This window comes from Aquarana catesbeiana, linkage group LG01 (assembly GCF_042186555.1).
Source record: "Aquarana catesbeiana isolate 2022-GZ linkage group LG01, ASM4218655v1, whole genome shotgun sequence".
In the NCBI taxonomy this organism is placed as follows: domain Eukaryota; kingdom Metazoa; phylum Chordata; class Amphibia; order Anura; family Ranidae; genus Aquarana; species Aquarana catesbeiana.
In genome coordinates this window covers 625,887,117-625,901,805 of record NC_133324.1, presented here as the reverse complement: position 1 = coordinate 625,901,805, position 14,689 = coordinate 625,887,117, and the positions used below count along the sequence as shown (strand labels likewise).

The following is a 14,689-nucleotide window of genomic DNA, read 5'->3' as shown; positions in this document are numbered from 1 at the left end:
ATTTGAAAAGAAGTCAAATACCTGTAAAATCAGCATTTAATGCCCTGTGTGCTTGAGGTCTAAAGTAAAACTATAGGCAAAACCTTTTCATTTTTGATAGAGTAAGGGAGGGTTATAACCCCTGTCAGTTTTTTTTTTTTTTTTTCACCATCTGTGTCCCATTGCAGAGATTTCCCTTCACTTCCTGTCCCATAGCCAAACAGGAAATGAGAAGAATTCCCTGCAAATTAAGGCAATCCCTTGGGGATCCCCAGGTCACCAGAACTAGTGTAAACATTGGAAGATTTCCCCTCTATTACTTTTCTGGGGACAGCCCAAAATTGGGGATGTTCTTTTACCTTCCCTTTCAATGATAATGGTAAACAGGACAAATCGAGAGGGTGAATCTTCCTAACGGGCAGAGACAGCAATAAAAACTGACAGGTTTTCTGATCTACCTCCCCTCTATCTAAAACTAAAAACATTTTTCTGCCTTTATACTTTAACGTAAATGACAGTATGTTGATAACCTGTTTTCTTTATTTACAGAAATGTCTGAACAGGATTCATACCCGTGGAAGGGATGAAGAACAAGGAATTCCAATGGAATACCTAGAAAAACTCCATTACAAGCATGAGAGCTGGCTTCATCACAGGAACATGAAGTTAGTTCCCTCCATTGTCTAAAACTATACAATTATTTGGTGTCTTTTTTTTTTTTTTACATGTTATCAGACCTGACCATGTGGTTAGCATGCAGAATTTAGTTACTGTTTAAATGACTTTACTGTGAGTCGATTGTACATTCTGGTAGACCAATCCTAGGAGACAATATGCAGTACACTTAAAAAAGGTGACCCAATAGCCAATGATGTTAGTGGACATGTAATCTCAGTCCAATTATGAATTCCTGTTGGTTGCTGGGTTATCTTGGCTGAAATATTACTTATACTCATCTGAAATGTAACAATCAATTTTGTAGAAACCTTTCACTCCAAGTCCTGCCCTTAAGCAATATACAATCTGATGACCCTATCATAGTAAATTACATAAGTACATGCAGAAAGGCAGGTTGGTGTATAATCATGTTTTTGGCATGTGTAAGGAAACCAGACAAATTTGGTAACAATTTATATACTTACTGCATACAGTATCCTTGCTGCTAATAGACTCCTGGATCTCAGTGCTGTTGGATATTGCTATGTATTTACATATACATTACCATCCTCAAATTTAACCACTTGAGCCCCGGACCATTATGCTGCCTAAGGACCAGAGGTCTTTTTCCAATTTGGCACTGCGTCGCTTTAACTGCTAATTGCGCGGTTATGCAATGCTGTACCCAAACGAAATTTGCGTCCTTTTCTTCCCACAAATAGAGCTTTCTTTTGATGGTATTTGATCACTTCTGCAGTTTTTATTTTTTGCGCTATAAACGGAAAAAGACCGAAAATTTTGAAAAAAAATGATATTTTCTACTTTTTGTCATAAAAAAAATCCAATAACCTCAATTTTAGTCATACATTTAGGCCAAAATGTATTCGGCCACATGTCTTTGGTAAAAAAAATGTCAATAAGCGTATATTTATTGGTTTGCGCAAAAGTTATAGCGTCTACAAACTAGGGTACATTTTCTGGAATTTACACAGCTTTTAGTTTATGACTGCCTATGTCATTTCTTGAGGTGCTAAAATGGCAGGGCAGTACAAAACCCCCCCAAATGACCCCATTTTGGAAAGTAGACACCCCAAGGAAATTGCTGATAGGCATGTTGAACCCATTGAATATTTATTTTTTTTGTCCCAAGTGATTGAATAATGACAAAAAAAAAAAAAAAAAAAATATTTACAAAAAGTTGTCACTAAATGATATATTGCTCACACAGGCCATGGGCCTATGTGGAATTGCACCCCAAAATATATTCAGCTACTTCTCCTGAGTACGGGGATACCACATGTGTGGGACTTTTTGGGAGCCTAGCCGCGTATGGGACCCCGAAAACCAATCACCGCCTTCAGGATTTCTAAGGGTGTAACTTTTTGATTTCACTCTTCACTGCCTATCACAGTTTCGGAGGCCATGGAATGCCCAGGTGGCACAACCCCCCCCCAAATGACCCCATTTTGGAAAGTAGACACCCCAAGCTATTTGCTGAGAGGCATATTGAGTCCATGGAATATTTTATATTTTGACACAAGTTGCGGGAAAGTGACACTTTTTTTTTTTTTTTTTTTTTTTTGCACAAAGTTGTCACTAAATGATATATTGCTCACACAGGCCATGGGCCTATGTGGAATTGCACCCCAAAATACATTTAGCTGCTTCTCCTGAGTATGGGGATACCACATGTGTGGGACTTTTTGGGAGCCTAGCCGCGTACGGGGCCCCGAAAACCAATCACCGCCTTCAGCGTTTTTAAGGGCGTGAATTTTTGATTTTACTCTTCACTGCCTAACACCGTTTCGGAGGCCATGGAATGCCCAGGTGGCACAAACCCCCCCCAAATGACCCCATTTTGGAAAGTAGACACCCCAAGCTATTTGCTGAGAGGCATGGTGAGTATTTTGCAGCTCTCATTTGTTTTTGAAAATGAAGAAAGACAAGAAAAAACTTTTTTTTTTTTTCTTTTTTCAAATTTCAAAACTTTGTGACAAAAAGTGAGGTCTGCAAAATACTCACTATACCTCTCAGCAAATAGCTTGGGGTGTCTACTTTCCAAAATGGGGTCATTTGGGGGGGTTTTGTGCCACCTGGGCATTCCATGGCCTCCGAAACTGTGATAGGCAGTGAAGAGTGAAATCAAAAATTCACGCCCCTTAGAAAGCCTGAAGGCGGTGCTTGGTTTTCGGGGTCCCGTACACGGCTAGGCTCCCAAAAAGTCTCACACATATGGTATCCCCGTACTCAGGAGAAGCAGCAGAATGTATTTTGGGGTGTAATTTCACATATTCCCATGGCATGTTTGAGCAATATATCATTTAGTGACAACTTTGTGCAAAAAAAAAAAAAAAAAAAAAAAAAATTTGTCTCTTTCCCGCAACTTGTGTCGCAATATAAAATATTCCATGGACTCGACATGCCTCTCAGCAAATAGCTTGGGGTGTCTACTTTCCAAAATGGGGTCATTTGGGGGGGTTTTGAACTGTCCTGGCATTTTATGCACAACATTTAGAAGCTTATGTCACACATCACCCACTCTTCTAACCACTTGAAGACAAAGCCCTTTCTGACACTTATTTTTTACATGAAAAAGTTTTTTTTTTTTTGCAAGAAAATTACTTTGAACCCCCAAACATTATATATTTTTTTAAAGCAAATGCCCTACAGATTAAAATGGTGGGTGTTTCATTTTTTTTTTTCACACAGTATTTGCGCAGCGATTTTTCAAACGCATTTTTTGGGGAAAAAACACACTTTTTTAAATTTTAATGCACTAAAACACACTATATTGCCCAAATGTTTGATGAAATAAAAAAGATGATCTTAGACCGAGTACATGGATACCAAACATGACATGCTTTACAATTGCGCACAAACGTGCAGTGGCAACAAAATAAATACATTTTTAAAAGCCTTTAAAAGCCTTTACAGGTTACCACTTTAGATCTACAGAGGAGGTCTACTGCAAAAATTACTGCCCTCGATCTGACCTTCGCGGCGATACCTCACATGCATGGTGCAATTGCTGTTTACGTTTGACGACAGACCGCCGCTTGCGTTCGCCTTAGCGCAAGAGCAGGGGGCGACAGGGGTGCTTTTTTTTTTTTTTTTTTTTTTTCTTTATTATTTTTTTGCTTTTTTATCTTATTTTTAAACTGTTCCTTTCATTTTTTTTTTTTTTAAATCATTTTTATTGTTATCTCGGGGAATGTAAATATCCCCTATGATAGCAATAGGTAGTGACAGGTACTCTTTTTTGAAAAAATTGGGGTCTATTAGACCCTAGATCTCTCCTCTGCCCTCAAAGCATCTGACCACACCAAGATCGGTGTGATAAAATGCTTCCCCAATTTCCCAATGGCGCTATTTACATCCGGCGAAATCTAAGTCATAAAATGCTCGTAGCTTCCGGTTTCTTAGGCCATAGAGATGTTTGGAGCCACTCTTGTCTCTGATCAGCTCTATGGTCAGCTGGCTGAATCACCGGCTGCATTCTCAGGTTCCCTGTTGAGACAGGAGAGCCAGAGAAAAACACGGAAGACGGTGGGGGGGGGGGGGGCATTCCCTCCCACGGGTTGTAAAGGCAGTCTAGAGGCTAATTAGCCGCTAGGATTGCTTTTACATGAAAGCCGACCGCTGGCTGAAAAGAATGATACCAAGATGATACCTAAACCTGCAGGCATCATTCTGGTATAACCACTCAAAGTTGTGAATGGCGTACCTGAAGACAAAAAAATGGTTAACAATAAAGCACAGTAAACAATAAAGTATAAATAATTACATACCTGAAAAACAAACATGATAAAACATAATAACAATAACAATAACAATAACAATAACAATAAAACACTGCAGAATAGAATACAGTAAAAAAAGAGCAGAACAATAGAGAGAGAGAATAGAGAGAGAGAACAATAAAACGACAACTATTTTTTTTTATTTTATATATATTTTTTTTTTTTTTTACACTTTTTTTGTAACTAACTTTTATAACTGTAACCGGTTCCAGGTTCGGGTCTCTCAAAATGCGATGGCATCTTGGGAGACCCTGTGAAAGTGTGCCTAGTCTGTGCAATGCTGTACCCTACGCTAATACTCAACTAGTGTATGGTAGCGTTCAAAACATTCACCAATGCAAAGACCAGGATTGTCAGGACAGAAGGGACAATAATAGCGGGTGTCACGCCTATATCCGCGTTTGCTGCAGACACAACATCTTTTTGGGGGGGGTTCGTTGGGTAGGGGTACTCGGGAGCACATAAAAATGCCTCTCATGCAGCCGACTGCATTTCGTTGGGGGATGTGAATGGGGGAAGTACGGGCGCTGCAGAAGTGGTGGGTTCCCAATTAGGATTGGCGAATGCAGCAGGAAGGGCACTATGGGCACGACGGGCCTGTGTTTGTCTTTTTGGTGGCAGCGGGACACTACTTGTGCTTGTCACCTCACCAGCTTGAACTGCACTTATGGGACTCGCCACGTCACCAAGTGTTACTGCAGTGCTGGTTTGACTACGACCGGGGTGTACTAGGCCGCTGGCGCTTGCCAGTTCAATAAAAAGCTACAAAAAAACTGTTAGCGATCGCAGGGATCAGGCCTGACTCTGCGAACGCTGCAGTTATGCGTTTAGTGTTTTGTAAGTGACAGTGATCGATCGATACTGCACTTGGGTGGGCTGGACTGGGCCGGGCGGAGGGGCAAAACGCAGGTGCTAGCAGGTATCTGGGTTGATCCCGCTAACACTGCGTTTTTGGGAACCCTAAACTGCTGGGGACGCTAGTATAGATCTGATCTGATCGGATCAGATATTGATCCGTTCAGATACTATACCACTAAAGGAGGCGTATGCTGCGTGCGTGGGTGTTAGTGGTACTGGCGCTAACCTGACGCTGCCTGGGGCCGGTGCTTGCTAGTTCACCAAAATGCTACCAAAAAAACTGTTAGCGATCGCAGGGATCAGGCCTGACTCTGCGAACGCTGCAGTTATGCGTTTAGTGCCTTGTAAGTGTCAGTGATCGATCGATACTGCACTTGGGTGGGCTGGGCTGGGCCGGGCGGAGGGGCACAACGCAGGTGCTAGCAGGTATCTGGGCTGATCCCGCTAACACTGCGTTTTTGGGAACCCTAAACTGCTGGGGACGCTAGTATAGATCTGATCGGATCAGATATTGATCCGATCAGATACTATACCACTAAGGGAGGTGTACGGTGCGTGCGTGGGTGTTAGCGGTACTGGCGCTAACCTGACGCTGCCTGGTGCTTGCTTGCCAGTTCACCAAAATGCTACCAAAAAAACTGTTAGCGATCGCAGGGATCAGGCCTGACTCTGTGAACGCTGCAGTTATGCGTTTAGTGTTTTGTAAGTGACAGTGATCGATCGATACTGCACTTGGGTGGGCTGGGCGGAGGGGCAAAACGCAGGTGCTAGCGGGTATCTGGGCTGATCCCGCTAACACTGTGTTTTTGGGAACCCTAAACTGCTGGGGACGCTAGTATAGATCTGATCAGATCAGATATTGATCCGATCAGATACTATACCACTAAGGGAGGCGCATGCTGCGTGCGTGGGTGTTAGCGGTACTGGCGCTAATCTGACGCTGCCTGGGGCGACGCATATCACCGCCGGGCGATCAGGGGGCTAAACCTTTATTAGGTAATAAACGTCGGGTGCCCTGACACTATAAAAAATAAACGAACTAACCTGCGTCACCCGTAACGGTTATACGGTGATCAGTGGTGAAAGGGTTAACTAGGGGGCAATCAAGGGGTTAAAACATTTATTAGGTAGTATATGGGGGTCCCTGTCACTATAAAACGCTGACGGCGAACCTAAATATTTACCTCACTAACTAGCGTCACCAGCGACACTAATACAGCGATCAGAAAAATGATCGCTTAGCAACACTGGTGACAGGGGGTGATCAAGGGGTTAAAACTTTATTAGGGGGGGTTAGGGGGGTACCCTAGACCTAAAGGGGGGTGATACTCACTGTCCCAACACTGTAACTGTCACAAACTGACACTATGCAGTAATCAGAAAAAAAAAAAAAAAAAAAAAAAAAAAAACCTGCTGGTGTCAGTTTGTGACGGGGGGGGGGGGGGTGATTGGGGGGGGATCGGGGGGCGATCGGGGGGGGGATCGGGGTGTTTTGTATGCCTGGCATGTTCTACTGTGTGTGTGTGTGTTGTGCACTCACATTGATGTCTTCTCCCCTCGGCGCTGGAACGGAAAATACCGAGCCGAGGGGAGATGACATCATTTCCTTTGCTGCTGTTTAGCATACAGCAGCAAAGGAGTGTTCCCATTGGCCGGCGGCGATCGCGAGGGGGGGGCCACGAACGGATGGCCTCCCCCTCATCTCGGATCGCCGGGGAACAGAACGGGACCGCTTCGGGCACCGGGGGGGGGTCCGATCGGACCCCCCACCCGCGAGAGGCAAATCACGTACATGTACGTGATTTTGCCTGCCCGTGCCGCCTTGCCGACGTAAATCGGCGTTAGGCGGTCCTTAAGTGGTTAAAGCCCAGTGGCAGGAAACTTGGAAATTCTTCCTTGCAGTGGTGCTGCATCCAACATTTCTAGATTGGTCCCTAGAGCCTCTTCTTCTCCTATGCTCCGGTGATCTAAGGTTCTGATATCATCAAGACCGATGCAGGATCCAAAGTACTGCAATAGATGTAAGGGTGCCGAGGGACAGCCCACTGCTGTAGCATAGGGAAGCAGAGTGCTTTTACTCTCCCCTAGACCTAAATGAGCAGGTAACCTTCGCAGACCCACTGAATGGGACAGTTTTCAGGTTTCCCAAAGTTGAGATCAAAATCCTCTCTCTCTTCTTCTTCCTCTTTTCCTCCCTTTCCTTTTTTTTTTGTATTACAATTAATGTTTTGGACGGGGTGGGGGGGAGGCTTTACATTGGTTTTGTTTATCTTCCCCTTTTTGGGGCAATTTTGCTTACTTTCTACCCCATATAGTAGTGGATTGGGGTGAAATCTCCCCACTGGGTACATTGATACCTTGGGGGGGGTATATGTGGGGTAGGGGTTTTCCATGTTTGCCATGATTGCTTTTTACATGCATGTCCAATAGATACAATTTCGTATTGAACTCGATTAGTCTTCGTAGGTGCATTTTTCCTTTGGTGATTTTTTTAGAAGCGGTGTCCTTTTTACCTACTTTATTCCAGACCTAAACAGTTTTGCACTGGGTTTCCCTTTGATAGTTTCCTGCCTATTTTTTGTATGGCTCAATAGTTTGGTACCAGTTTCTACAGCTGGCTGTACTAGAGTTTCCACCTCATCCCTTTAAAACCAAACACATAATAATTACACAAGTTCTGAGGCAGATTAAGGTGGTAATTAAACTCTCACTTATCTGCATTAAACTAGTCTCAGAACCTGTGTAATTAATATGTTTTCGCGTTTAAAGGGATGAGGTGGCAACTCTAGGCTGTACATGGATCAAAATCCAACAGGTTCAGTAAAGAATGGCCAAATTTCGATTCGTGTATGGCCACTGGGGTTGAACAGAAGTCATTCTACCAACTGACTTCTCATCAATCACCCTGTTGGAAAACATCTGTCCAGTCAGTGCTGTAGGCTATAGCCTACAGTGCTGATCGGTGTATTCTGATAGCGGGGAAGTCTCCCAACTGTCAGAGTACACTGACACACGGCAGGGAGGATTCCCCATCCACATAGTGTGTGAATCAGGGAATTGGGTCGGTTTTGGCCAGCTACAGACTTGTTTATGAACGATACAAAAGGCGGTAGGCTTGTTTTTTTCAGTAAGTTAAGCTTGGTTTTTTCCTTGGATTTATCCTTGGCCTTGTTTGTACGAGTAATATGACAAACTGCAATCAATCCTTCATTAACTGTAGGCTACCATAAGCTGTTCTGTAATTGCCTCATACCACTGTACATAAAAGTATTATTATATTGTACAGAGGAATCCAAGTACTGATTATCTGATCAGTCTATTGTTTTCTTTTAGGACAAATTTCTCCTATCTGCAAGAAGTACCCATCTTGACACTTGATGTGAATGAAGATTTCAAACATGATAAGCAGAAACAAGCATGCATGATTGAAAAGGTGTGTTACAACTTCTGTGGTGTCTGTGAACTGTTTTTTATATATACTGCATGCCTTATCTAATGATAGCAGTCTTCCTCTGAGCCACACGCGTCATTTTAAAGTAATTCTTATTTATTGGTTTCAAAGTCTTCTTACATCAGTGCTTTTCCTGTTATCAGACGTCCTCTTGTGATCTTTCTATACCATCCAGTCTATTAAGCAACGTGATGGATTTTCTCAGAGCACATTATAATGGAAAATTCCTCTGCTATTTTTTTTTTTTCTCTCTAACCAGCACATTTTATAGGTTTTGTATATTTCCACAGTAATCTTGACAGTTTTAATTCTTTCCATAAGTGCATAGCCTTCACCTAAAATGTTTTTTAGATATGAAGAATCTTTTTATTTTTTTCCCTTTTTCGCCTGTGTGATGAGTAGCATGCCCTTGAGACCTCCATTATCCAGCTAGTTGACCACCACTGATTGATTTTAAACATCAGAAATAGAAACCTTGTAGTAAATATGTTGTAAAGTCTGTCTCACTGCCCCTGTTTACCATTGCTTGCTGTACAACAGAACTGATAAATGTGTTCTTTGCCCTTGTGGTTTCTGTGTGAACAAGGTGAAGTTTTAAAGTGGTTCCAAATCCCTAAAGTTTTTTACCTTAATGCATTCTGCTGCTGTCAGTCAAATCCGGTGATATGGGAGAAGGGGTGGGGCCAAGTCCCACGCTGTCTGTGTCAATGGACGCTGCAGCAGATTTTGGGAGTAAGCACGCATGGGTGCCTGGGGGCACCTGATTAAGAGGGGCCTGGAGCGCTGGTGGGGGAGCCCAGAAAGAGAGAATTGGAGCTTCTCTGTGGAAAACCATTGCACAGAGCAGGTAAGTATAGGCGTGTTAGTTTTTTGTTTTTTTTTTAAAAAGGAGGCTTTACAACCACTTTAATCTACTTATATTTTGCCTTCCCTGGTTCCTTCTTTCCTCATTCATCAGCATGCAACTTTTAACTAAAGCTTTTCCATAACTACCTTTAGACTTTGTGATGTCATAACCTGTGTGTGTCATCTCTGTGCAATGCAGGTAGACCATGGCTGGTGTGAGGGGGCAGCAGGGTGCTGTACATCATTTCCTGAAAACATCCCAGCACGCTGCCTCAGTATTTTCAAGCCTTAGCCTACTACAAGTAGTGGGTTGGCTCTTGGGAAGAGTTATGCAAATATCAAAATTCCCTGATGTATAGCTAGATGTTAGTCTGGAGGAGTGGCGGTTCCTAGGTGGACTGTATTGGCATGCATAACTCCCTAAGTAAAGGTGATGCTGAGCCTCCATGAATAAAATAACTAAAATCCAATGAATAAAAAAGGCGGGGCAGGGACATTGAGGCTGGGGAGGGAAGAGCTAGGTCAGTGGTCAGCAAACTGCGGCCCGTGGGCTTGACTTTAATTGCTCCCTGGGGCACTATTCCCCCAAGTGACACTAGTAATGAGGCACGATTCTTTCTGCTCACACCAACAGTGAGGCACTATTTCTCCCACTGAAACCAGTGATGGGGCATTTATCCTCCACTGACACCAACACAACACTGGGGCATTATTCATTCCATTGACACTATTGCTTCTCTTAATGATCACAGGCGCTAAGTCATTTTGTTACTCCTAATGACCACCAAGACTGAGGCCTTGTTTACCCCCCCCGACGTTAAACCATTTTCTACTCCCACTGGCCACAGTCCAGCCCCTCTGAAGTCTGAAGGACCGTAAACTGGCCCTTTTGTTTAGAAAATTTGGAAACCCCTGAGTTAGATGATGCTGAATGTCCTAAAGCCAGGAAATGAGGCCAGCACTGTGACCTACTGAAAGCTTTTAATGCACACTGTGAGAACCTTTACAGTGTACAGTGAAAAACAGTATGTATATCAATTAAAGGAGAGGAGCCTGTGCAACTATGCAAGGCTGGAGTTCAGCTTTAACAGTAGTTTTAACCCTTTCACACTTCATCCAAAACTAAAGTTGAGTTTCACTTTACTAATATACAGTAATTGCTGTATGCTACGGTAGACTGATAATATATTGAGCAAAGTTTAAAGTAATTCTGTGTTTGTGTGGGGTTTTTTTTTTTTTTTTTTTTGTTTTTCTTTGCGAATTTAAATAACAAAAGTGTTTTGTGTTTTATTACAGGTTAAAGAGTTTTTAAGCACGTTATAACACTGTGAAGACCCACGTGTTTCGTAGACGCTGTTACTCTCCATATTAGAAGAAGGAATATGTTCCACAATTTATACAATTTGTATACTCCCTCTAAAGCTGACCTTTCAAACTCTACAATCTCCTTTTTAAGTATACCAGCAATGATGTGTCTTTCGAAGTTGATATAAATTTTAGGTTGGCCCTCACATTAAAAGGGGTTATACAATCAGATTGTAACATTAATCGCCAACTTTAAGAAGTTGCGCCTCATCACGTTTTATGGGGGGGTGTTTTTTTTTTTTTTTTTTTTTTTTTTAGAACAACATTCAGTTACATTTGGTGATTGGTATTTTTTCTATTTGTGTATATATTTTAATTTAAAACAGGTGTTCTTAAATTTACTTTTTTTTTTTTTTTTAATTAGTTATTTAAATCGGTACACACGTATTTGTCATTTCTTGCAAAACTGATAAAGCCAGAGTCTTCAAGAAATAGTTGTAAACAATACCAGAGTATGCAAAACTCATGTATGTGCTGGGATTGGCTGGCTAGGAAGCATATTACCGGAAACATGCAGGGGATTGAAATGGCAAATGTTTGAATTATACCTTGCTAGCTTTCTACATGGATCCCTGTATACAAGATGCCTGTGCTTTTCTTTTATTTCTGCAAAATAGGCATCTAGATTTCTATCAATTTGGCAATTATCTTCCTGAGAGCAGTCCATTAATTTTTTGTAGGAACTAAGGGATACAGGAACAAGCATAGAGTACTTCTCAACCCTGGGGATGTCAATTTGGATTTGGGCAGAGAATAGACAACTTCTGTTCTCAAGGGCTAGTATCCATGCACACTATGGACCCTTTCACACGATAGACCCGCTCGGATCCACCTGTCCGCTTTTCAGGCGGATCCAAGTTGGCCACCTATTGACTTGTATGGGCAGGTGGATGTCAGCAGAGATGTGTCCGCTGACACCCGCCTGCCATCTGATCTGACAAGACCTGATGAAAACCGACGGATGGCGATACGTTCGCCATCCGTCGATCGGATGAAAAAGGGACATGCTGTCTGTTTTCATCCGATCTTCCCATAGAGATCAGCGGGGCTCTGACAGGTCCATCCCTGCACAGTGAGCAGAGACGGACCTGTCATCCACCTGCTCAGCGGGGATCAACTGATCGATCTCCTGCTAAGCTAGCGGAGTCCGCTGAGTGGATCCGCCCCGTGTGAAATGGACCTTAGGATCACAGAAAGCAGTGAATAATTATCAAGTCTTCTTGAGAATATAGAGGGGTTGATTTTACTGATCACATTTTGGAAATACTAGTTGTCTGGCTGATATGATGACCTATTGGTTTCAGTATGGTGAGTCGCTGACCTCAAACATTGATGCGGATCGGAAAAGTCCCATTTGTTTTGGGTCAGTGAAGTATTGAAGTAAGGCTGGCCATAGATGCCTTGTCTGTTGTGTTTTTTTTTTTTTCCAATCAGCTAGCGGACTGATTGAAAAAAAAAAAAGAAAGAAGAATAGATTTCGCCATCCGTTAATGGAAGTTGGATGGAGGAATCTTCCCTGCTGTGCTATTGTATTTTGACAGTGGGACTCCTCGTCTATCAAAATACATTGATCAGAAGGCGATCAAGAAAAGTTTTCCAACTTTCACGTTTGACTTCTGCTGAGCAGGAATGGCCAAAAATGGACTGAAATTTGGCCATTTTCTGCTGAACTGACCAAATTTCAATCCATCTATAGGCAGCTTAATGCCGCATACACACGATCGGACTTTCTGATGTGAAATGTTGGATGTGAGATTTTTTTCGGAAAGTCCGACCGTGTGTATGCTCCATTGAACATTTTCCGCCCACAAATGTTTGAGAGCAGGTTCTCAAATTTTCAGCCAACGTAACTTTGTTGTCGGAAAGTCCGATCGTGTCTGCACAAGTCCGGCGCGCAAAAGTTCACGCATGCTCACAATCAAGCAGAAGGAGCCGCACTGGCTATTGAACTTCCTCTTTCTAGGCTCGTCGTACGTCCTGTACGTCACCGCGTTCTCACGTTTGGAATTTTGGGCCAACATTTGTGTGACCGTTTGTATGCAAGACAAGTTTGAGCCAACATCCTTCGAACAAAAATCCACGGTTTTGTTGGCGCAAAGTCCGATCGTGTGTACGCAGCATTAGAGTCAGTAGGACAAATAGGAAACTAGTATTTTCAAGAGAGGTCATCAGTAGCAGTCTTTTGTTTTCATAAAGCTTGGTACATCCAGAGATTCAAATTCAGTGGTAATTATGTGGTGGAAAAGCCATCTGACTGCAAACACGCACTTGTCTGTATGAGAAAAACACTCTTTAAAATAGCAATAATATCCATAAGGTTAATGTTAATTTAAAACAAAATTCTAAATTTTAATGTAATACACTCTGTAGCAAAAGCTCTATAGAGTATAAAATGTTAGTAGGAACTTTTTTATATTTAGTATACCTGTTACCCAAACTTGAGAATGCATGAAAACATAATTACATGAATGATTGTGGTCTGTATGTAAAGCCCATGCAAATACACACATTTTTTTTCCACTTGGTAAGATGAAAATTTAAACAGGCTTATTTAATAAGTCAAAGTACAAAATTCTTAGCTGCCATTTATAATCCTACTTTAAGGATCTGTACAGAAAACTGAAATTCAATATGGCTTACTCTTCTTGGCACACTATAGATGCGTAATTTTCCTGCAAAATGTAGGAATGTTCATTCTTCCTGTAAAACTTCAGTGGTGTAACCACTCTTCCCTTTAAGTAAGTCTCCTCTGTCTATACTAAATATACATCTAAGCAACATACATTTCTAGGAAGATGTATATTCCTGCTTAGGTATGACATTTCTTGAACCACAGGCCTCGTTCACATGGGCATTGTCAAATCTGCATTTTTATGCTTTTAGAGGGCATTTTTAACACCTAAATATACATTTTTCAATAGTGCCAATTTTCACTGAGCATTCTGCTGCGTTTACAGAAAATATAGAATTCTGTGCTTCTAGGATCCAGTTAGACGCGCTAAAGGCGAGTAAACGCAAAAAAACTTGCTGTAAAGCAGGAACATCTAAACGCAGGAAAGTGATCTGGGAGGCATAAAAGTTTGTACTCCACAGATCATTTAGAAATGCTAGTGTGAATGAGGCCTTACCCTGCACTGATGGTGATAATGAATGTTTATATATATATATATATAGTTGCATTACTTTTTTTTTTTTTTTTTTTTTTTTATCCTAAATCAAGTTGTGTGTATAGCTAGAGAAAAGAATGGAGTTAATCAACTCAAACACTTTTAAAGGGAATATGTCAGTAAAAAAAATGGGGACTGTCATTGCCGACTTTCAGAGCTGTCATTTGCTTTCTTGCTTTAATGCTTAGTGACAAGCTGCAAACTTGCTCAGTATGATTTTCAGTAGATTGTAAAGCAAGGATGAGGATTACAACACCAAGAGTGTAAACCTTTAGGTCCCTTTCACACTGGGGCGCTTTGCAGGCGCTACAGCGCTAAAAACAGCGCCTGCAAAGCTCCCCGAAACAGTCGTTGCTGTGTCTCCAAGGTGAAAGCCCCGAGGGCTTTCACACTGGAGCGGTGCACTTGCAGGATGGTCAAAAAAAGTCCTGCAAGCCCCATTGAAAATAATGGGGCAGCGCTGCAAACCTGCCGGAAAAGCAGTGCTTTGCGGGGGGCTTTAACCCTTTTTCGGCCGCTAGCGGGGGTTAAAACCGCCCCGCTAGCGGCCGAATAGCGTCGCTAAT

The 14,689-nt window shown here is 42.2% G+C and overlaps 1 protein-coding gene across 2 annotated transcripts in view; it reads left to right on the top strand.

Annotated features, from left to right (window-relative positions):
- DCK (deoxycytidine kinase) overlaps positions 1–14,160 on the top strand; it is a 51,293-nt gene extending 37,133 nt beyond the window's left edge. For both annotated transcript variants that reach the window (XM_073600645.1, XM_073600653.1), the window contains exons 5-7: positions 529–644; positions 8,628–8,727; positions 10,888–14,160. In XM_073600645.1, coding sequence (XP_073456746.1) covers positions 529–644; positions 8,628–8,727; positions 10,888–10,914 — 243 coding nt within the window. In that variant the 3' untranslated portion in view covers positions 10,915–14,160. The remainder of the gene's footprint in view (positions 1–528; positions 645–8,627; positions 8,728–10,887) is intronic.
- Positions 14,161–14,689: the final 529 nt, after the last annotated feature.